We start from the raw sequence: 25,483 nt of genomic DNA, 5'->3' as shown, positions 1-25,483 counted from the left end.
ATGTCCATTTTGTGACCTGAAGAGCTGCCTAATTTCTTGTAAAACGGGAAATAAGAAATAAACCTGTGGGGCCACTTGGTGAGGTTAGCTACTCGAAGTCTGTTACGGGTTGAAAAACTGTACTAGTTGATGAATAAAACAAATGCCAAATAAAAATAGAAACCCTTGTTTGTCATTTGTTTTTACTTTCAAACAATAGTTTGAGTAGGTTCACGGAAAAATATTAAATTCCTGGCCTCCAATTTGTAACAAGTATAAACTGTAGCCTGTACTAAAATCATTCGACGTTTAGTTTTTCGGAATGATTATTTCTGAATGATACGCTTGGCATGTTGCTTTTTGCGTGAACTGAGTTGACTTTCTTTTTAATTACCAGCAGCAAAAATTGTTTTTGAATTATCAAAACTATAGAATTCCGCTGTTGGTTGTGTATGTATATATGCGACCCGATGTGTAAAATCTTACCTGAGAAGTCCAAGACTTATTATATGATTATATATAATTACAAGAACTTTCGTACTTCTCAGGCCTCCGTTTTTCATGGGAAACTTATATGTAGAAGTGGATTGATGTTCTCAATTCGAAAAACTTTAGTTAGTGCATAGAAACACTGGGAAATTAGCGAGTTCTTAAATTTCTCGGAAATTATTTTATCAATTTTTTCGGCGAGGTTTGAAGTTTAGACTTGTCGAAAAGTATCGATTGTACAAAAAGTTTCCAACTTTGTTGCTTTTGATACGGCACATGTTCAAGACAGTAAGACAGAGTTATTCGATTACACTTGATTTTGGAATAAATCGAAAACTGATCTTTTGTTTTTAAAATGATTTGAAAAGAGCATCCTTAGGCGGGTGACTTTCTTTATTTACACGCTCTTTTTTACAGCGAAGGAACCTTTTGTTGTAGATTTTTTTGGACCTGCATATTTTAAATATATGAATGTCACTCAAGTAATTATTCGGTAGATAAGTTCAATGTACATAAAGGTTGGGATCTTAAAAAATGGTTAAATATTGAATATGATCAAAATCATCAAATTATAATAAGCTCCATTCATTATAACTTATATTTTGTCTGGGTGTTTTGTTAAAACATTCAACAATGAGACTGAGAAAATTTCGTTTCTGGCTCAAAAATAACACGTTGCAAACAAGAATCATGATCAACTTCATTGCGAATTTAAAAAATTTCAGGTCATTATTAAGCATTTAAGTTTTTCCGTCTGTTTTCGCGTTTATAATTTTTTTCGCGTTCAAATGATCAGTTTTTTTGTACAATGTTTGAGAAAGTGTCGCTACATTATGTTTTGCATGTTAGTAAGATTGTTAGACATTGATTACTACTTCGAATGAAAAAGTTTTTTCATGTGCTTAGTTGCCTGAGTTTTGTCTGCTATTGGTATCTAATCAACGTGAATTTTGTTGAGTGCTCCCCAATATGCACTAATGTTCGAGCTAGTAAGCTTACTATAAGCGGAACACAGTAACTTTGGCAAAATCTAGTTATCTTGTGGTTTGAAAAGAAATTCTTTTAAAGCAATATAAGTGCCATCATTACATTAATTAATTTTTTTCAGCAGGCAATTGTTTTAAATTTAGACTTTATCAAGCAATTCAAAGACTTTGTCAAAAGCCTAATATGTAAACTAGAAATTTTGGTGCAGCATTTTTTGACTTCTGTGTAATCTAATCATGAAATTCTATAACAACTTTTTGTAATAACGTTTTGCAGTTTCTGAATGCTTGCAGAATTAAACCAAATGTTTCGCAATGGATTTAGCTCTTTTCTTTGTCATTTTTTGGTTTCTCTTTTTTTCATCTGGACAATCTCAAAAGCTCATTTATAAAAGCAATTATGTTCAATGCTGCGATTAAATTTAAGAAATAGGAGGACTTTTTAATGGCTTTGCAACAAATGGTTTTATTCTGAATATATTTTGTTGTTCTAGCTGATGGAGTTTTAACTATTTGATCTAAATTAACTATTTATTCCAAATAACTATTTGATCTAATTCTCATTTTGTTTGGGACTTCCTGTTGGTACTAAAGTTGCAAGGTATTTTGACCTATTTTTTCCAGCAAAACTTTTGCGCACTACCAACTGGATGGTCATTTTTCTGTACAGATATTATGATCTGAAATATTTTTAGAGGCTTTTATGAGGTACCAAAATTGATCATTTTTCCTGCAAAATTTTCTATTTCATGCTAAAATTTATTTTATTTTATGCGCACTTATTCTTATTTATATAACCAATTATTTGCTTGAGGTAGCCGTTTAATTGACGCCGTTTAATTTAATAATATATCCGCAAATTTATTAAAATTATTTTAAATCCATCGATCAGTTGAAAGAATTCCATTCAAAGATTGATTACCAACTGTCTCTTTGTCTAACTATTTTATGTCAACTTATTTTCATTGGAAAAAGAAACGGCACACGAAGAGGTGTGCTCTTTTAGAAGCTAAACTGCAGCGAGCAGCTTCAAAGTATGTCGCGAATTTCGTTACATTATACAATGTACGGCTCCAGATCAATTGGAGTTTGCACTCTGTGATGACTGCATTTCTAAAGGTTGAGTGCAAGGTAATTTCTCACTTTCTCCACTCGAGCTATGTAGCGCTGTGACTGCTCTTATAAAAAGCGGTGTGCCAGTAATAGCTGTTTGTGAAATATTGAGGTGGTTAATTGATAAATATTTGGGCGAAGAAGCCAAAAATTGAAGCAACGTGTGGACCTGTTTGACATAATTCAGTTAGGTGTTGGAGTCGAAAGCGAAGAAACAATCATCCACTCTGCAAACATTACATATGAAAAAAACGGTATTTTTTTTACAAAAGACTTGGGTGATGAGTTCATTATTTGCTCTCGAATGAGAAGCAACTATTGTAAACGTGTGTGTCTCTTTTATGCAAATTTTTTGCTTGACCGTTGCGGGGTTTTCTAGAATAATCTTCAACTTCTTCAGTGACTTTCACCCACTTCTTGATTTTAGAGTGATTACAATTGCTCTCACTCCGAAATAAAGTTTGTTGTTCAAAGAGACCCGAATGTTAGAGACTCGATGACGCCATAGGAAGGCGCTGATAGCCGAGTGGTTAATACCTTCCTGGAGGTGACGGATCGGGACTCAGGAGGTCGGGGTTCGAATCCTACCGTCGGCTGATGTATTCGCACTCATAAAGAAAAATTTATCCCGACTGCACCAAATGAATTAAATTGGCCGCCTGTCTTTCAAGAGCAATTTTTCCGACGTTGTTCGGTTTATGTTTTCAGTCTAATGGTTGCATTTGCTAGCAGTTGCTTGTTCCCGGAATCGTCGCTTTCAGTTATAGATGTTCAGCAAGGTGATCATTTGGTTCTTATATAACTCTCCTTGGCTTTATGGAACTTAGAAAACAAAAATAGAGAATCTTTTTTTTGTTGCAACACGATTATTATTTGGATGGCAGCATTGTTGATCGCACAAGAAAACAAACTTTGGAAGCGGTCGATATCTTGATCAAAAATGGTCCAGAAAGAGGATTTTTATTATTTTTTTTTGAAAAAGACCAGATGTGATCAAAGTATATAGGATAAAACAACATCAATCAAGAAATAAAACGGAATATGCGAATCCAAGCAGGGAATTCAAAGAGTCAATGCACTAAAAAACCGACATAAATATTGACCGAAGTGCTTAATTTATTCGATGCGAACCAACCAAAGCGTTTATTTGATCGGACTAATTTGAAAAAATATTCTCGATTGTGCTAAAAGTAAAGCTTGTTTCCCAATGTTTGTCGGGCCATCAGACTAGTGGAGATCAAGTCAGGGTGGCTTATGTTTGCTCTGTATAATTTGAGTTAGTATAATTTGATTTGGGTTATAGAATCACTTATGAACATCGAACAGGAAAGCACGTTTTCACGTGTGTTCAAAATTGTGTGGTTTCTCAGCATTTTCATAAAAAAAGCAGCATTCAAAGGAATTAGTTTCATTCAAACTAATTCCTTTGAATGCTGCTTTTTTTATGAAAATGCTGAGAAACCACACAATACCGGAGCACTATGATGCATTTTTGTGCATTATCGCAAAAGGAGGCCCTGATAACGCATTGGCGTGGACTGCAGACGTTCTCAAAACCGTGAGGCACTGTTATCAATCTTATCACATTCACCACTCGCGTTCAAAATCATTGTTCTTCGAATGTTCAATTTTTTCAAAAAATATTGAGGCAGTTACAATAAGGCACTGGAAATCAATTTCTACATCACGCTCTCAATTTTTACTCCAAGCAATATTCCTTATTTTCTACCTCTTCTATTTAAAGGATAATTGCTTTGCTGTTTAGCAAACGAGAGCCAAATTAAGAGCGTGTAGAACAATCTGCTATTCAAGTTATTTAGAACTAGAGTTTAGCAAAAGAGTTGTCTTCATTGATTAAGCATTTTCTTGGATAGAATAGCATCTTCAATTACTCTGCTTTGGGTTTTCACCACTCGCCTCTTCGCACTCGGAGTATGAGGTTTTAGTCTCTCTCTAAAACAAAACGCATAAAATTCTTTATCCCCCACTAGCCGCGATAGGCTTGCAGGACTAAAGCGGGTTCAGACACAACCAATGTCGCATCTTTTGGGTAAATAAATACAAAATTAAGGAAAAATACCAATTTTTACCAAAAGCGTTTAAGCATTTTAGATGTTTCCTCTGAGTGTAAGCCTCATACCCGACTTAACAGTAAAAAATGTCGCGCTTTATTGATAATAATTGTTTAAACTATTCTTATAATTATACAGTTTAATTGTTTAAACTATTCTTATAATTATACACATTTTTTTACAGTTAAGTCGCGTATGAGGCTTACACTCAGAGAAGACATCTAAAATGCTTAAACGCTTTTGGTAAAAATTGTTTTCCTTAATTTTGTATTTATTTACACAAAAGACACAATATTGGTTGATCAAATTCCGCTCGTATCTTTTGTGTAACTAAATAACCAAAGGGTGGCATTTAACCTTGAGAATGTCACAATAATCCAATAAGTCAGTCTTTACAGAATGCCTATAAACGAGGACCAAATAATAGTTATGTTCCGAATTCACACAGGTGAAATTGAAGCGCACAGGTGGAATGGTGAAGTTTGGTTCGTTCCGTTAACATATAGACATGCTTCCTAGTCAATGATTGCTTTTACTTCGATCATTATCCTTTTTTGGTAGATCACAAACACAATTTGGATATTGTTTCGCCCTCATTACTGATTACAGAATGTTTAAGAAAACAAAGTGAAGCTAAATGTTTAGCTTAGCTCAAATTAAAGTAAAGTTGATGTAAACGTTGCCTTAAATTTATCTTAACAAAAATTACCTTGACTTCGTTAAGGTAAATTTCCTTCAACTTTATTTAGTGTGTTGAGTTCTCAAAAGACTTTGTTTTTTTTTAGGACGAGATACGTTGAGTTCTTTTCAAAACTTCACTTCACTTATATGATGAGGCAGTACAAAACTTGATGTGTTTCTGAGATTTAGGAAATATTTTTTGCGCGTTCGCAGTAACAATGCAAAACCATTACCAAAAAAATCATTCAATTGTTTCATACAAGATACCGTGAAAAATAGAAACATAGGATCAAACAACTGAGGAATATTTTACGAAGTCGAAACATAGGATCAAACAACTGAGGCCATTTCTAATATTTCCAACAAATGAAGTCTCCAGTAAACCTATAGTCTCTCTATAATATGATGCTCCTCCAATTTTATATTGTGAGTTGCCCAAAAGTTTTCAATATAACATTCAAAACAAATTCCATGTTCCTATTGCAAGAAACAAAGTATTCTTGTTTTTTTTTAAAAATAGGTTGACATCAGATTAGGAAAAGTATTTTTTTGGCGTTTGTCCTGGTTGTATTGAAATTTAAATCTTTAAGACTTGGAAAACTAAGATTCCATTCAAAAGACTTTCAACAGATATGCAACTTTTGTTTTTAATAAGGTCCATTTAAAAGTAACCAGCTGATGTAGCACTTGAGAGTCTTTACTTTTGTGCTCGGTCTTCACTTTTGTGCCCACTAGTTTACTGGTCATATAACCTAAAGCGCTCATCATGGTAATTATACAATAATGGGGGATATAATCGGAAAGACCCGTGCTTTCTTATTTAAAAAAATAAATGCTACTTTCAATTTGAGACGTCTATTTAGTCGCGCTGTTTTAATTTTTGTTAGCCTCTTCTAATGGATGTCGGTGCTCCACAGAAGAATAGAGTAGTTTATTAAAATGTTTATAATTTGCCTCTCCCAGACGCACGTGCCATGTTCTTACAATCATTAACTATGTAATGGAACGTGCTCTGTAACTGGGTGCGCATAACGAACTGGGGAGTAAGAAGGGGGACGAGCACAATCAATCCGTCATTTGTTTTGCCCTCTAAAAGATCATGCATTCTCTGGATAGTACAAGCTAAAGCCTTCAGCAATTTTCATCTGTAAATACTTCTATTTCCTGACTCAATTTTCAGCAGTGCATGCATTTTATACACTACAGCATAATCCATAACATCCCGAGGGACCAGATAGTTACAAAACAAACTGATAGATTAAAAAACTCCAGGCATGCTATCAGTTAGGCGGCCTAATAATAATGAATTGAGTTAAAAATAGAGATACACAAGAATTGTCTGTTTCCTTTAAGAAAAAAAGTATGCAAATTTATTGCTTACCCTGCTTCTTTCGTCGCTTAATTGTCAATTTTTCTATGAGCTTGCCAGACCAATTGATGTAATATCTTTTAGAAGGTCTCGTATCCTGTTGTTCAACAAACTCAATTTTTTTAAAAAAGATTACGAATTCTCGGAAAAATGCCATTTCGTTTTAATTGGAGTTGGAGTCAATCTTTTATTAACATCAATAACCTCATCTGCTTTCCTCATTTTAGGACTTTTTAATCAAAATTTGTCCTTTTTTATATTTTCCAGAGAATAAACTTTTAAAGATCATTTTGCTGTGTTTTCGAGCTGCTGAGATTACTGAGAAATTGATTGAAGAACTGTCCAAAATGATAATATGTAATGTATTAGCTAAAACTGACCTATTCTGTTTTGGCTCTTAGTGTTTTTGTCTGCCAAATAGATGCGCTAAAATTTCCTCAGCTGAATTTTTTATTATTATTTAGAGGAATAAAATAGACAGTACATGAACGCTAGAAAATGTGTTCGAAGAGAGGCAAACAAAGTTTTTCGTGGAAAAATCCCTTCCGCAGCATTGAACCAGCTACTGCTAAAAAAATTTTCATTTTTTTCGTATTTATTTACCCAAAAGACACAATATTGGTTGATCAAATTCCGCTCGTATCTTTTGTGTAACTAAATAACCAAAGGGTGGCATTTGACTTTGAGAATGTCACAATAATCCAATAAGTCAGTCTTTACAGAATGCCTATAAACGAGAACCAAATAATAGTAATGTTCCGAATTCACACAGGTGAAATTGAAGCGCACAGGTGGAATGGTGAAATTTGGTTCGTTCCGTTAACATATAGACATGCTTCCTAGTCAATGATTGCTTTTACTTCGATCATTATCCTTTTTTGGTAGATCACAAACACAATTTGGATAATGTTTTGCCATCATTACTGATTACAGAATGTTTAATAAAACAAAGTGAAGCTAAATGTTTAGCTTAGCTCAAATTAAAGTTGATGTAAACGTTATCTTAAATTTATCTTAACAAAAAATACCTTGACTTCGTTAAGGTAAATTTCCTTCAACTTTATTTAGTGTGTTGAGTTCTCAAAAGACTTGATTTATTTTTGAGGACGAGATACCTCGAGTTCTTTTCAAAACTTCACTTATAAGATGAGGCAGTACAAAACTTGATGTGTTTCTGAGATTTAGGAAATATTTTTTGCGCGTTCCCAGTAACAATGCAAAACCGTTACCAAAAAAATCATTCAATTGTTTGATACAAGATACCGTGAAAAATAGAAACATAGCATCAAACAACTGAGGAATATTTTACGAAGTCGAAACATAGGATCAAACAACTGAGGCCATTTCTAATATTTCCAACAAATGAAGTCTCCAGTAAACCTAGTCTCTTTATAATATGATGCTCCTCCAATTTTATATTGTGAGTTGCCCAAAAGTTTTCAATATAACATTCAAAACAAATTCCATGTTCCTATTGCAAGAAACAAAGTATTCTTGTTGTTTTTAGAAATAGGTTGACATCAGATTAGGAAAAGTATTTTTTTGGCGTTTGTCTTGGTTGTATTGAAATTTAAATCTTTAAGACTTGGAAAACTAAGATTCCATTCAAAATGCTTTCAACAGATATGCATCTTTTGTTTTTAATAAGGTCCATTTAAAAGTAACCAGCTGATGTAGTACTTGAGAGTCTGTACTTTTGTGCTCGGTCTTCACTTTTGTGCCCACTAGTTTACTGGTCATATAACCTAAAGCGCTCATCATGGTAATTATACAATAATGGGGGATATAATCGGAAAGACCCGTGCTTTCTTATTTAAAAAAATAAATGCTACTTTCAATTTGAGACGTCTATTTAGTCGCGCTGTTTTAATTTTTGTTAGCCTCTTCTAATGGATGTCGGTGCTCCACAGAAGAATAGAGTAGTTTATTAAAATGTTTATAATTTGCCTCTCCCAGACGCACGTGCCATGTTCTTACAATCATTAACTATGTAATGGAACGTGCTCTGTAACTGGGTGCGCATAACGAACTGGGGAGTAAGAAGGGGGACGAGCAGAATCAATCCGTCATTTGTTTTGCGTCATTTGTTCATAAATTTTTAAAGATCATTTTCCTGTGTTTCCGAGCTGCTGAGATTACTGAGAAATTGATTGAAGAACTGTCCCAAATGATAATATGTAACGTATTAGCTAAAACTGACCTGTTCTGTTTTGGCTCTTAGTGTTTTTGTCTGCCAAATAGATCCGCTAAAATTTCCTCAGCTAAATTTTTTATTATTATATAGAGGAATAAAATAGACAGTATATGAACGCTAGAAAATGTGTTCGAAGAGAGGCAAACAATATTTTTCGTGAAAAAATCCCTTCCGCAGAATTGAACCAGCTAGTGATAAAAAATTTTCCATACTAAACAACATTTGCGTTGAATTTTAGGTAATCCTGGGTTTGTGAAACTCTTTTTTGTGTAACACTGTTGTTATTTTTTGTTCGTGCAAAATAAATCTTTTGTTTGTGCAAAAGTTTTCCTGCTGTTTTACTCAGTATATGACAAGGAAACATTATTTTCAATTTTTAAAACGAAACAAGGAGGCTCGTTAATGTGCGTCCGCACATGATGATCCGACCCGAGCTCATCTACATTTTTGATTTAATTGTCAACCAATTGAAGAGATAACAAAAACAGATGTTTGAAATAAAAAAATCGTAACAAAACGTAACTACCTATTGAATTACATAATGCCATGCCCCATTACAACACTCACGAGATCTGCCATTAAAATGACTACGAGAAAAAAACAAACAACAAAATAAGCAAAAACAAAAATTTCAAGGCAAAAACTCAATATCTAAATTTAAAAGCACCTAGTAACAACGTCAATGTGCAATCAGATAAAACCATAACTACACAAAGTTACTATTTCCTAACTATACAGCTGATGAAAACTTTCCATAATGAGATTAGGTAACAAGTCGTCAAAGAGAAGAAATAATGAGGCAAAATTCAAAAATCGATCAACATTTCTAAACCAAATAATTTCGAAAGTCTTCAGAATCATTAGCTTATAATAAAATATTTCTGTGTAAAGATAGTAAAAGTCAATATGAAAGCAATGGGACCTGTCTTTGGTTAGTCTTAGCCATGGAAACGGACTGAAGATACAGAAAATGTCAAAAAATTACAAACAATTTGCGAAAACACAAATTATTGAAGCCATTAAAATCATTAGCTATTATCTGAATAATATGAATTTTTATGTCAGTTTTTATTTATACTAATTCAGCTAAAACTCTACGGAAAAAGATAAGTTCAATTGGGCCAAATTTGAAAATCATAGGGATCTGTTATTACATGATTGTGCTAAAGGAAGAGAAAAAGAAACAAATACACTACTCACATAACTTTTTTATAAAAACGCATATTGTCCAACAAACAAAACATCAGTTACGTCATAATATCAGTAAACATATTGATTTTTTAAATATAAGGAATTGTACGGGACCTCTGGATGTTGAGAATAAATTCGTATTGACGAAAAGAACAACAAAAACCGAAGAAAATGAAAAACTTTCGAAAAAGTATAATATCAAGAACTTTATGACTATTCGCTATAAACTGATTGCTTCGAGTAACACAACTCTTTCAATGTGTATTTACAAGCTTATGAGATACGTCAGCATAGTGTCGAGTGAAAGGCCATTAAAAAACTGAAAGTTTCAGAACAATTTTTCAATCTCAAATAATTCTTTAACAGCAATGAGAATCTTCTTTTTCAACAATATGACTTCAAAAAATCAACAAATACATTAAAACCAGGAAATTTTTGAGAAAACCCGTAGTATCAACACCATTAAATTCAAAAGATTTCAACGGAAGCCAATAAATACGCTATGCTATGCCTCAATGGGAAGAAACAAAATTTTTCATCCAAAAGTCATCAGTAAGACATTACAACAAATACTGACTATGAAAACAACAACAAATATAGTCAAAATCCAAAAATTCACGAGAAAAGTGCGAGAAGACAGTGTCGGGCTCATTTAATTCATAAGCATTTCTCTGAAAACATTATCTATGACCCACTGACCGTCTTCTCTAAGTCAACAAGAGCTATTAATATGAAGATAATGTGATAAGACTTCAAAAGGAACCAGGATTACGAAAAAATATATACAAAAATTTTTTAAAAAATTATGAAAACTCGTGCATGGAAGTCACGAAACCAATAGTTAGAAGTTAAAAATTTTTTGCAGAAGTCGAAAAGAAAAGAGAACTGACATCAGTGAGAATGACTTACAGTTCCCGAAAAAAAGTTTACGATTGATTATTGTTCAAAAAAATTTTCGAAAAAATATTTTTAAAAGTCTTGACAGCCATTGATTTCAATAGCTTTCAACGGATGTTAATAAATACGCTCAGTTACGCCTCGATGTAAGGACGAAGATGATTGTCAAGCATACCTAATCAATAAGACAAAAATCAGTAGAAAAGAGAGGAACGCGTCGAAGCCAATTAAACCATACTTTTTTCTCTGAAAAATTTATCTATGATCCAAGAAGAACGTCTTTTCTAAGCCAGTTAGAGCTATCAATATTAATATAATGTGATATAAATTCAAAAAGAACCAATAATACGAAAACATCCAAAAATTTTGTGAAATATTGTGGCATTGGAGTCAAACGACCAATAGCTAGAAGATAATACTGCTAACCAGATTAATGTCGATTGCATTAGGAAGGAAGGGGGTACTGTAATTAATGAGACTGACATACAAACCACGAAGATAAGTTTATGATTGGTTAATGTTGAAAAAAAAATCCGAAAATTTGTTTTCAAAGTCCTAACAGTCATTAGTTGTCCATTTAAAGCACTAGATAGGTTCACTTAATGCTCATTACGAAACCTATTGCACTTTTAGTCAATGAGTTGATACCATAGACTCCAAAAATTTTTCAAAACCTAAAAATGAAAGTCGAAATTTCAATTAAAATTACGAAAACTCAGAGTCGAAGCAAAAAAAATATGAGCGATTCCTTGAAAACGATTTTTTTATCATTGGGCATCATGTAACTGTAAATCATTGGGCATCATTAACTGAACCTCGATCTGAAAAGTGACTAGTCTCACAGGGACTAAAAAACAAAAAAGATAGGAAAAGTTTTCTGAAAAAATTAGCGCTTGAATTGAATTCGAATTTTTTTATAGTAAACTTTGTTATCAGACCAGAACAAGCCTTTTTATCGTCTCTCGTTTATTAGTAACACAAAATTGTTGCATATTGTAGCCTGAAATATAATTTTGAATTAATATTTTTTAATAGAAAAGATCTAAATTTACACTAAAGTTACACTAAAAGTGAACAAAATCATGCAAATATCTCGTGTTCACTCAAAACTTTAAACCTCGATAACTCCTCGAGAATTACGAAATTTAAAAAAATCTTTTTTATTTCGAATTCTACGCTGAACGAGATTTTTAATGATACCAATAACATTTCTCTACGATGAATATATCGATCGGCCAAAATTGACTGAACAAAAAAACCCATTTGAGTATATAGTTCCTCCCCCCCCCCACAAGTGGGGGTCGGAACAATAACATTGGTTATCAGAAGTGAAGGTCAAGACCAACAACAACAAAATCGAAAGATTGTGCATTCCGAAACCCTTATGGGTAGAACTTCAGTAAATGCCAAGCTTGCGAGAATGCTTTATAACGTAACATCCGCGTATTCGGTTTGTTTGCTGACTCAAACGAGATTGTTCATATCCGCGGATTCTGTAGGTTGTTGGTTTCAGTACTTGATAGTCTTACGAATTATTCATTACCGTTTTTGAAACGGCGCCGGTTAATTGATTTGTTAAACTACGCGCAAAACGAAATCCAGTTCTCAATTTTTTCATCAGCTTTATATAATTGCAATACGTAAACCCCACTTAGAATGATAGTCACGAGAAAAACGTGAATGTGCTGAATTTGATCGATAGGTCTAAAAATGGAAAAACGAGTTGTTTTTAATTGATAGGCCCACATTCAAACTGTCTATAAACTGATCTTCGTCAAAAAAATGATACTTTTAGGTATTTGTTCCCGTAGTTGTTGAGAAACGTTGTGATTGACCTTGGAGTGTACAGCAGTCTCCTCAACAAAATTTTCAAATGGAAACCTTTAAGATTTAAAAAAACTTTGATGTCGATTACAGCTCAAAACGAAAAATAAGTTTACTAACAAAAAATAAACACTTTTTTGCTGATGCGGTTGAGCCGTTATCGTTTTGGGCTACAATAATAAAATCAATTTGACAAATGATACCTGAAGCATAGCTTCAACGTGAATTTCGTCGAGCCTTGAATATTGTATATTACTATTGTGTTACTAGGTTTCCATAGTTACAGGGGGTACAGACAATTTTAAAATTCTGCTGGCTTTTTTAATTTACAGCTAACGTTGTGTTTCTTCTTTTTTCCATATTTGGCATAAAATGCTGTGTCAAGGGTTGAGAAACGTTATTTAAGACCAGAGATTAGTTGTGAAAACCACAGCAAAAATATTTTGGTGGCATAATTTGGCTTTCTATTGTTTTGAGAACAGAAGCCATGTATGTAGTCAAGGTAATTCCAGTTTCTCTTTTATTTTGAATGGGGACAGATCCGAGAATTTATTATTGGCAAGCCCAGATTTGAATTGTTATGTTCAACTCATGCTGATAACGTAAATTCAACAGAAAGTGGATTGGGTAATAAAATAGCTGATGAAAGAGATGTCCTGAACGTTTATTTCTGGACACTTACTTGATGATTTTGTCCTGTGTTGGTTCTAATAGAATGGGCACTTTGGATTTGAAGGAACTCTTGTTTCCGTTCTTGGATTGATGCTTCGCGTACTTGGTCAAATCATATCTGCCCACTCCCACATTCTGAAAAATGATATTAAAAAGCTTAAAAAGGAGCTGGTAGTATAAAACCTATTTCTAACTTTGTATTGGTTATATTGTCACATTGGGTATTTTGGCATTATGTATTTTGTCCTGACACTGTACAAAGTGGTACAAATAAAAGGCGGGTGAATTCACTTTGGTAAGTAGGAGAAATCTGTTTTTATGATTATCAGCTTAAGTATGCTGAAAAATGCTTGTAATAGCGACTGCTAATTTGTTATTCGATAAAATAATTAAAGGGAAATTCTTTTTTTGGCACAGTGGTGTCATGTAACCCTTCGTACATGTAGCAACGTACTGTGAAACATCTTGCTTGTGAGTGTTTTTCCTAAGCTTACCCGTACGCTTGGTCCCATCATCATGAGTTTGGCTCTCTCGTCAAACCTGTCTGCACTTTGGAGGAAGGGTGCCGGGTATTCTCCTCCGTCCACTGAGATAGCACCAGAACTCTCATAGTAGCCAGGACCAGGTCTACCCTACAAGAGAAGATCAACTATCGAACAATAATGACCAACAAGCCACTTTTATATAAACTGATGAAAATGCACATTCGATGGAACATAATTTTAGTTCCCTGCGTATTTTATCCATCTCAATCTAAATTGGTCCATGTCTTAGTTTTTTGTGATAATTTATTTTTATACTTTCTTCCTTTTTCGTATTTTGCTTCCTTTCCTTTATATTTTTGTAAAATTGTCTGCTGAATGCTGGGTGGCAAACGATATTCGATTCTTAGGTAAATGTTTTTTATCTGAAGGATAAATCTAAGTTGGTTAAAACAATAAACACAGAAAGTTGTTTTTGTGTAGAACTAAAGGAATGCCTATATGCAACAAACACTGATTTGCTACTACTTACTTTTAAGGATCTCTAGAAACATTGATAGCAAGCAATATGAATTAAGGAGCAGAACAGGTACAGGATTGAAACAGATAGATAGCCAGTTTTTCTCCCTTTGAACCAACATCAATTCATTGACTGCTAAGAACAAGGAGGCTCGGTAATGTGCGTACGCACATAATGTTCCGATCCCGCCCATCCACATTCTTGACTTAATTGGCTACCAAATGATGAAGATAGAAACGAACACACCGTTCAATAAACAAACAATGAAATACGATAATGCCACGCTAGAGGGCCGATGAAAGTTGTTAATAATAGGACTACTAGAAAGCACAAAGACAGAAATCAAACAACAAACATAATTTACGATCAAAACAATAATAAAATCTGTAATAAAGTACAATAATTAAATCTAAAATAAAAAAATCATAAAATCAAACTCGCATCAGATGAAAACAAAAACTTTTTAACCGGCACTTCATTAGAAAATATATGGGACCTGTTTCCAATGCGACTGGATAGCAGGTAGGCAAAAAAGAGCAAATAGGTGCGCAGTTCGAAAATAATTTTCCAATTTCGAAAACAATTAATTTCACAGTTATTATTGTCATTAGATATCAAATGAAACCACTAAAATGTTCATTTATATCTTCATAGAAAGCATTTGAGACATATCATTATGCAGTGTTCGATGGCGGAAAGTTTTAAAGCCAATGGGACCATCGGTTATTGTTATAATTTAACAAGAACCCAAAATGTTTTGAAATTTAAAATAATTATGGAAACGGTTTGTGATCTGTGTTTACAGAGGATGAGCTACAAATCGACCGAAAAACTATTTTAAAAAGACCAAGCTCAAAAGTTACTTTTAAAAACAGAAATTTTCAAAAGTCACAACTGGCTTCGAATTACAACAAAAAGAGGCGGATTAAATTTCAACACCTCAGGAAGCCAATTGGACCTGTTAATAATAAGACTAAATCACGAGCCCACAAACAACAAGTTCTTAAAGAAGCCAAAACTTCAAACAATTTAATATCATGACACTGTTTAAGGCACTATAATTATAAGATGTTACATGCAAGAACTCTAAATCATTATTATCCCTTCATCTTAACATCAATCACTCTTCCTTATAAAAGGACTACTTAGACAACAAAAAGAAAACCAAAAAAGGACAGTGTAGAGGTCTTTTTATAAAACTATACGGTCGAAGCAATCAGCCACAACAAACAACCAAACGCGGAAACAATGTTTGAGTCAACAAAAGTAATCGAGACTCCTAATGAATTACATGGTGACAAAAATGAAAGCAAAAAGGACAGATGAAAAAAAATCTTTTTAAACTTTATTTTGAAATTCGTTAAAACAAACAGCTGTAAACTGAAATTTTTAACTCGGTTGAGCTATACCTCTGGAAAAACCAATTAGGGTTTATTTTTATTGGGTGTATGGCGTAAAACAACGCAAAGAAGGACAAGCTTCAGCAAAATCAAAAACCCACAATGTTTTGCGAGATAACTGTGTCTCAGCCTAAAAAGCAAAAACTATTCAACAAAAACAATTAACATATCCTGATATACTTTTTTCCAACGTTGTGCATTTTACCTACAATGTTTTTTTGGACTTGTCAAGATTGTGATAGTTCGACAAGGAAACAAAGTGAACTTATAAAATGTGCAATTATAAAAAGTAAAATTAAAATTAAAAACGCGGAGTCCCAAAATAAAGAAACCATTAGCTGAATATAAAATCGTAAGTGACTTTAATATGAACATCACAGGAAGTCTGTTTCCGCCTGTTTTTACTGAGACTGCGTCCGAAGTTGACAGAATTAAAAAAAAATTAACTAACTCATTGAACTACAGAAAGTATAAGAAATGAATACAAAGGGCAAGAAAACCATTAAACAATTGGTCAGAGCCATGAAAACCGTGAGCCTTATTCTGAAACCACAGTATAATCTCGTTGGGTCTCGTTTATTGTAAACAATATCTGTCATTAATTGCGCCCCAATAAAATTTAAAACATTTTTTCTTTAGGCTTCATGGTGAGATCAAGATCAGCCCAGAGATGCTGATTCCTCTAACAAAATACTCAATTGTTGGAATGGTTGCGAAATAGAACAATTCTATGCAAAATTTTTCACTGTGTCAAAAATAAAAAGTGCATTTTGTATAATTATCGACTTTAAATTTGCAAAAAAATTTGCAAAATTGTAATTCCAGAAGACTCTTACTCTCAGTTGGAGTATAACTAGCTCTTTTTTGAGATTCGTATCATTTTTATTCGTATCGGTGTTTGTGTCGTTTTCCACAGCCCTAGGCTTAAAGAGCAAAAAGTTTTCGAACACTGGCCAGCTAAAGGCATCAACCTTTGTGTTCTGTGGATTGTCTCATTTCCTAAACCTAAATGATCCTCTAGGTTTTCCACATTTTGGTGGACAAAAGATTTTGGAATGATTTTGAGAAGCGGCTTGTGCATTGTGTTTGTACACATATTCATAAACTTAAATTTGATTTTTATTGTTTGGCTAAATTCCATACTGATAACTTCAGCTGACGTCATGACATAAAATATCACGATAGAGACTTTTATATATATAAATACGTCACTTAACTCTTTCATTGCACCGTCGAGTTCTAATTAGAACTGATTACGTTTAACTATTTTGTCTGGAACTAAGTTCTACACTAGATGATTTTTGTGCGGCACCATTGTGTCTGAGCAACCACATATGAACAAAAAGAGCTTAGTGGCTTTTATAATTCAAAATTCCAATAATAAAAAACCAAAATTGTTTTTTTTTCCCCAATATAACTCAAATAGCTAATTAGTCATTCTTCACCGTGAACACAGCCCAAAAACATATATTCCAATAACTCAAAAAAGTTCTATTTGTCTATGCAAGTAAGAATGGCTCACTTAACAAATTTGTTTGGAAGAACAGTTGAGCAAACAACACTAAAATGAAGGAACAAATTGATAGCTTATAAAAAAAATTACAAACAATCTGACATCAACCAATTGAGTCAATTCTTTCCAATAATACGACACGCACCAACTAGATTAGGATCATAGGAACTTGAGGAAAGCGAAAAGATAGCAAATCAACATTCATTTGATAGGATGTTGTCACAAAAAAGATATTTTTTTTTGCAAAAAATGAAACCACATGAATAAGTTTTAGCAAGATCAGCAATTGGAAGTTCTGTTGATTGTTTGTGCATATTAAGAAAAATATCTAAAGCAGAGAACTTTCCCATTTTTTAAAATGAGCTCATAGCGCTGTACTGAAATGATAAATTTAGATTTTAAATAGATGCAGAGTGGATGAATTTTTAACTGTAGTAAAAGCACAATTACTAAAGTTTGAAAACATTTTTTAAACAGTTTCAGGTGTTTAGTTTTTTGAGTTTCTTCAATTGTGAGAATATTCATAAACGGAACATTTAGGTTTTGTGCATAGCTGACTATGCTTAACTTAAATATTTTACTGAACATTCGAAAATATCTGGGTAAAATTGTACTGTAAATGAAACATGATGCGTCAGAAATAATATGCGTGAGGAAAACTTTGCTGAACCCAATTTGTGAGAATCTTGCAATACAACCGTTAACCATCTAAGACCTATGAAATACTTGTCAGTCCTTCAACTTCTTGTGTTTTAATGTCATATGTATAATATATTTACTTTTATTGAAATGTCACAATATAACAATTCTTTACGAGAACATGATCCGGTCTGGACTAGATGCTGTTAGATTGATTGTGATGCGATCCGTTCTGTTGGTCTTAATCTGGTATGCGATAAAACTATCAAAACGTTAGTTTTAAATTTTTTGATACCTCTAATGGGTTTTTGAATACAGATAATCTGTTTGACAACTCTTTCAAATTAAGCTAATAATCCTGAACTGATTTATATATAAAAAAATCCTGCACTAAGGTGGCCTCTCATTTTACAATAAAGAAATTTTAAAATGAGAGCGGCTACAATATTGAAATTTTCAATTACACTCTTATCCTTAATTACATTAGTTTTTAATTTGGCCGTATATTAATTGAATCGGATGATTTTTATTTGTTTGCGTGTGTAATTTTTGCCTGAATTTTTATCCAAATTTTTGATCGAAATTTCTGTATAGCAGAATTGATTGAACTTCTCAGTTTTCTTGCAAAAGGTAAAAATAGCAGTTCAGGTATAACACAGTTTCTTTTTTTGGCGGAAGTCTTCTTCTAAGATTCTGAGCTCACAAATCAATGTTTTTCACTTAACAATCAGTAGGTAGACACGTACGTCAAATATTTCCCGATCATTGAAATACTTAAAGTTCCCGATCATTGAAAAACATTACCGAACAAACTTATAAGTCAAGGAATTGTACTGAATTCCCTAATATTAAATAATCATTACCGAGAAACAGTGTTAGAAAACCAGAAAAAGCCTTAAAATCTATATTGATGCCTAGAACGCAAAAACAAAAAAACTACGCTCTCGCTCGATAAAGCTTAGAGAAACACACCTTCTCAAGCGTTTTGTTTAAAAAATCTGGATTTTTACAAAAAATCAATCACTTGATTACTTAAATACAATTGAGTAATAAGTACGGTCGGAACACAAGGGGCTTATTTTGTTTTCAACCGCAAATAATTAGCAACTGGGGACTTGAATGTGCCCAATCAACAATGACAACTAAAACTAATGACATTCAACAGAAATAATTTCGGGCAAATGAAATTTGCAGAAAAATTGGAAAAATTGAACAAAAATTTAGAACCATTGGCCAAAACTTTTGACCTAATTAAAAAAGAACCAAATCCCTCTGGTAGCAGACACGTACGTCAAAAAATGTACTGAGTTCCGTACCATTAAACAAACATTGCCGGAAATTTTTGTTAGAAAGCTGGAAAAAGCCCGAACGGCTACTTTGATGCGTAATATTAAACGAGCGTGCTCCGAAATGTCCGTTCGCATATAATGTTGCGACCTCATTCATCTATACTTTTCATTTAATTGTCTGCAAATGAGGAAGGGATAAAAAAATCGACTATTTCGTTCACCAAACTACTAAGGGAATATAATAAAAAACCTTAGAGGTCCGATCAGACCTTTCATTAATGTAACTAACAGTAAAGACTGATAAAATCAAATACATTGATTATGACCAAAAACATTAATTATGACCAAAAATCGTTGTCCATTTTTACTAAAACAATAAACAAGTCAAGAAAAGAGCTTTTTCTTATTGTCAAACTGACTAAAAAATATTGTCAAACTGACTAAAAACTTTATATATCAAGTGACATCACTAAGGGATTCATTTATAACTCCATAGAAAGCGATAGAGCCCTTTCATTGCCAGTATACGTCATACGACTACAAAAAGAACGACAAATAAAGAAAATATAAAATTCACAGTTTGCACAAAACAGTTGTCCTAGCCAATTCAACATTAACCTATTTGTTAAGAACATTAATATTTTGTGATTGCCCTTTTTCATAAGGCAAAAAATGGCACACTATTGTGATACTGGAAAAAGAAAACAAATTCCTAAAAAATGGGCAACTATGCAAGAATTGCGATTATTTTTTAAAAACTCGTAGTACAAGAACAAAGACCATTTGAAGAAAATAAAACAGTTATGCACAGCCAAATGCAGTTCAAAACATAATGAATGTGACTTGTTCGTAGAGAAACTAAGCGATAAATTAACAGAAGTCAGATTGCCAAAGCTCGGAAATACTTTGTCTATTTAAAAAACAAATGTTTCCAAATTCAAAAAAAACCAAAGCTTTCAGCTAAAAAAATAGACAGTTTATCCTGCAAAGTCCTAGAGAACTAATTGCGACTGTTATAATTGGGTCTAATTCATAAAACTACAAATTAACAATCAAAACAATTGAATCTAAATGATTTCAAAAAGAGAAATTTACGAAACCAGATTGTTGAAGCCATTAAATTTATAAGATACTAACATTCAAAAATTTAAAACTTGACTTGCATCTCCACTGAACACCAAAAAGTCTTTTGGTTAAGGGACGTTCTAAAAATGACAACAAAAAAGAGGCCCAAATTTTGAAGAGTATCTAAAACGCACAAAATTATTCTGAAAAATAATGATTAGGCCCTTAAATACACCAGTCAAAGCGTTTAACGAACAGAGAAACTAATGTTTGGTTCAACAAAGAGTTAACGCGATCTCTCAAAAATGAGAATAAATTTTAAAATTGGCACGAATTTGTAAATGAAAAATTGACAAAAATCTGAACAAAAAGAGAAAAATTGATGAACTGTTTTTAGAATTTTAGTTAAAATTTAAAGGAAAATTTAAAAAAATCTATTTTAAAAGTAAAAAAAACCATCAGTGATTTAAGGATATCAGTTATTGAATTCAGTTATATATTTAAAGTTTGCCGTTGAGATTTTCATTACCCAATATATGCCATAAGACAACATGAAACAGTAACGAACACAGAACAAAAATTTAGAAATTTACACCAAAATCTGCAAGAGAATGGTGTGGCAGCCCTTAAACTCATAAGTCATAAAATCAACAAATTGTGTTGAAATGTGTATTTGAAGCGTTTTTTCCGATTGAATCGTTCAGTATTGTGACAATTAACCTCAAAAAAAGAACAGCAAAACATGACAGTCACGCTAAAAGATCACCAACTTTCGTATGAGAACTTGTAGTATCAGAACCAAGAAGCCGTTATTTAAAAAAAATCAGCGCAAAGTTTAGTTTGTGTCTTATAGGAAAAATTTTTCACTTGTTTTTACATAAATGAGATTAAAAAATTGACAAGTTCAAAAAATCACCGACATTTTCTTTAAACAATTATTCTCAATGTCACAAGAGACATTAGATCACAACCGAAAACATTGTCTATTTTCACCTGAATCTCTTGAAGAAGCCATTTTGATGTATGGTTGGTTAAAATTAATAATCAGAAGGGAAGGAAAATAACAAATGAAGTCAGAGCACTAGATTTCTGTTAAAGCTACAAAAACTATTTGTCAAAGCCATAAAAACCATTAGGTTTTCTCTGAAATCAAACTGTATCTGCTTTTTGACTCATTTTCATGTAGTTGGGAGATCTCAAAACTTGGGCCGTGAATTGAGAGTTTTCACAGTAATTAACCTTAAAATTCAATAAAGGCAAAATATTTTGAAAAATAAAGGCAGCGCCGAATTGAAAATTGAAAAATTTCTGATTTCAAGAGTCCTTGTTGAGATCAAACCTATCCCTAATTTTGGGTTTCGCCAGAAAAACCACTCAGTTGGTCCGAGTGTTTGTGAATTAGATCACTTGTTAAGTTGAATCTTTCATAAATAAAAAAAATAGTGCGCTTTGTATTTTGTTTTTTTAAATTGCTTTTTCTATTGTTTTTTAAATTTATTGTTTTTTAAATTTAATTCTATTGTTTTTTAAATTTAAGTTAAATTCGCAAAAAAAGCAAAATTTTAATTGTAGAAAACTTTTATAGGGCGATAAACGTCAACTGGACCAGAAGAAGCAAATTTTGTGTCATTTTGTTTGAAAAAATTTCAAATATTGAAATTTTTGTCAAAAATTTTAGCCAAAAAAACTTCAATCGAACAATTCAGCAACGTTCTTCTATCTTCGATCAAAACAATAACACTCTATCATTATAAATGTTAGCATATTTTTAATAATATTATCAAATTTGATCCAAATTTTTGCCAAAATTACAGAAAGTGTGAACGAAAACTGTCGATTAACCTTAAAATTTTTTATTCAATTTGTACTGCAAATTTATCCACTTTTTACCGTACACACAAATACACACACTTTTTCCAATTATTAATCTTATAAATATAGTTTTGTTTCATAATAATTATAATGCACTGCAGAACTTTTTATTTTAGAACTTTTCAGTCAAGCAAATGACCGAAAAGCAGAATGTCGAAGAATTCAACTGAACAGACGACAGTGCAACTAGGCAAGCTTTTATATGCTAATACCTGTTGTAAGAAATAACATCAGTGTCAAATTATCTGCTCCCTCTAAAAGATACTCCCAAAAATGAATCTTATCTCCTATCGGCATAAACAACGAGAGCGAAAACACACACACACTGTATCAAATGCTACGAACTCCCCGTAAAATTTTATGTCGCAAAGTTTGATGCAGCTGTGATATGCTTACTGGATCTACAGGTGCTTGAGTGGGTTTTGTGTAGAATATCCTCTCTCCTGGAATGCGAGGGTACTGGTCCAGTTTCTTGAATTCACCAATGTGCGCGTGGGAAGTGTGGACAAGATCCTCCACGAATGATTTGGTTTCGTAGTCGGCTGGGCCTCTGTTCTTCACTGGTTTCTAAAATATAAATATTTTGAGAAAATAATTTTCAAAACAGATTTACTCGACTTTTAAAATATTTTTGATTATCCGATTTACTTTTTCAGACATCGGACGATAGACATCAAATGCAGCTCTTTTTGGAATCCTAGAGGCTTTTGGTGCAATTCGGTGCAATATTACCAATCTTGGATTCTAATATTATCTTTCCAATTCCTAAAAACGCTTTCCATCCTGATATGTATTACAATCCTGATATCTATTACACCACCTTTTTGACGACCAGATATTTTTCGCTAGACAAGAAACCAAAACTTTAAGCCCGAAGCTGAAGTTTGAAACCCTACTATTTTAAATAGTTTATACAAACTATATAAAACAAAAAATTGTAACCAGCAGTCATAAACTGTCAGAAATCGCAAACTGTTAAAAGTGATCATTTCAAATAAATGGTCAATTGGTCAAAATCATTGGCCAAAGCTGCCTGAATTAAGCTGTTGTTTGGCCGGCATTCGTGATTAACCTTATAAGTTTAGGGTCTGTACTGTCTGGCAAGGAAATGTACTGTCTGTACTGCGGGTGTGCGACCCAAGTGAGTTTGTATACGCAAGCCGTTTCTGATCCAAGTCGGTCTGACCAGAAATGGCTTGCGTCGCGCACCTCAACTATAGTATAGCCATAAAACTTATGTCATACTGAATTTAACCTGAAATTGCCTTAGTAAACGAATCATTTGACGCAATAATTCCATTAGGGCACGTGAATTATCTGTCAACAATTAAAAAATATATATCACAACGGCGTTTTGAGACTCAATTTGAAGACTTTTTGATAATCATTCCTCTAACAGAATAAAAAAATATCCAGACAATTTTAGCGATTAATAAATACCAGTATATAATGTGAACCTGTTGAGCGAGGTGTCCATTGCAGATGGGTGCTGATCTGGATGCAGTGAATAGGTCGTAGGGTCCTCTGCTGCCCACCTGTTTATGTGTCTTCTCATCTATCTCAGTTGTGTACTCATACGTACCAGGGGCCACTGTAGATCCCTATTAGACACAAAATAATGTCTTAAAGGATCAACAATAGTAACCTGTTTCCGTCAGAAATCAGAGAGAAAAGCGACCACTCAGACCAGAAACGATCTAAGTTGAGGTCATGATTACCTGTTTTTTCTACTATAAAATTCAGCTTTACAAAGACAATCACAACAGTCCATATGGGTCTTAAACATTGACTAAAGCTATTATTTTCAGATTATTTATTTTCTGTCGAGCATTTTTTTTCCAAATTCGCCAGAAATACTTATTGGTCGATTGAAACTGTTCGCAGATTAAAAAAAACTAAGAAAAACATTGGAAAATAGACTTTAAGGAACTGGAAATTTTCAAGTAGTTCAGCTTCAACTAAATTATACTGAATTAATTTTTGAACAAAAATTTGCTGCAAATTAAAGTTGGACAGCTGAAATTACGTTTAAATCTTTTGAATGTGCGGGGACCTAGTGCCCCGGTGTACAGGCCCTAGTTCAACTTTTTTAAATGTTAGGCTAAAACACCCTAAAATGCAACTGGACACCCCCAAGTTTTACTTTTACCTTCGAAGTAAGTAACAAAAGAAATTTTTTCTTAGAATATGGTAATATATACAAAACAGGGAATAACCACCTCAAAAATGCTCAATTTTTGCTAAGAAACCTCTCTTGTCTAAGTCTTTAATAACTCTGCTAGAACCAGTACCTTCAAATGACTGTTTGAAAACTGATTTTTTATTCATTTATTGTTCCTACAAAATGATTGTCTGATCTTCATAGCAGCAAAAGTATTTTTCAGCTAAAAATAAAACTGTCTGAACTTTGCTATTTGTTCTAGATCATTTTATGCAAAATAAGAGAGTCAATGCCGGTTTTTTCTGCTGCCCTCAAAGCTGAAAGTAAAATTCTTTAATGGCTGCAACTTGAGGCGAGTCCGTTTTTGTTTGTCATTTGTCAAAGGCTAAATTTGACAACACATTTTTTTCGCTAGAAGAAATGATGCTTGTTAAAAAAACTGATGGAAAACTAAAACAATGGTTTGATTGAAGTTTTGAGGCTCCAAATAAAAATTCTCCTATTTGATTTCTAAAAACGAGGTATAACGTTTAAATTGAAATTTTTTTGCTAACTTTTTTAAAAAGAATTTATCCAGCAAACTAGATAATACTCAAACAATAAATAAACTGATTGACAAAAAATTCTCATTGAAATCTTTTGAAAAATTTCATTTCTGACTCATCACAAATCTGAAGCAGAACGACCAAGGTGATGACAACTGAAAGCAATTAACTATACACGTAAAGAAGTATAGGGTGAAAGTTGACTGGGAGATTTGTAGTCATAACAGTTAACTGAGATTTCAAAAATTTGGTTTCTCAGTATGCTTAGGTTCGTTTTGCATCTCAGGGTTACATTTTTGTCTGTTCCAACTTCAACAGCCTCAACTGCAACTGTTAAAGAATCAAAATTTTTTGAGGCTATGATTTATGGAATTCCACAGCAGAAGCCCGAACCAAAAAGTTTGATAATTTTATTGTCTATTTGACAAACCCTTCAGTTTTTTATGGCCGCTTTTTTTCAAACTTTTACTTGTCGCACATGAAAAAATTTGATTTTTTGGAAAAATCCTTCTACTGTTTTTCGGATTTAC

The 25,483-nt window shown here is 32.9% G+C and overlaps 1 protein-coding gene across 1 annotated transcript; it reads right to left on the bottom strand.

Moving 5' to 3' along the window:
- Positions 1-4,176: 4,176 nt before the first annotated feature.
- Positions 4,177-24,575, bottom strand: LOC142334964 (ciliary microtubule-associated protein 2-like). Its single transcript, XM_075383326.1, has 6 exons — positions 24,522-24,575; positions 23,705-23,848; positions 22,644-22,814; positions 13,962-14,099; positions 13,478-13,602; positions 4,177-4,520 (listed from the first exon to the last, which is right to left on the bottom strand). The coding sequence occupies exons 1-6, from the start codon at positions 24,573-24,575 to the stop codon at positions 4,415-4,417; spliced, it is 738 nt and encodes a 245-aa protein (XP_075239441.1). The 3' UTR covers positions 4,177-4,414.
- Between the last annotated feature and the right edge of the window lie 908 nt (positions 24,576-25,483).

This window comes from Convolutriloba macropyga, chromosome 1 (assembly GCF_964194025.1).
Source record: "Convolutriloba macropyga chromosome 1, txConMacr16.3, whole genome shotgun sequence".
Taxonomy (NCBI): Eukaryota; Metazoa; Xenacoelomorpha; order Acoela; family Convolutidae; genus Convolutriloba; species Convolutriloba macropyga.
Note: the sequence above shows the minus strand (reverse complement) of the source record. Positions and strands in the feature narration are given on the sequence as shown.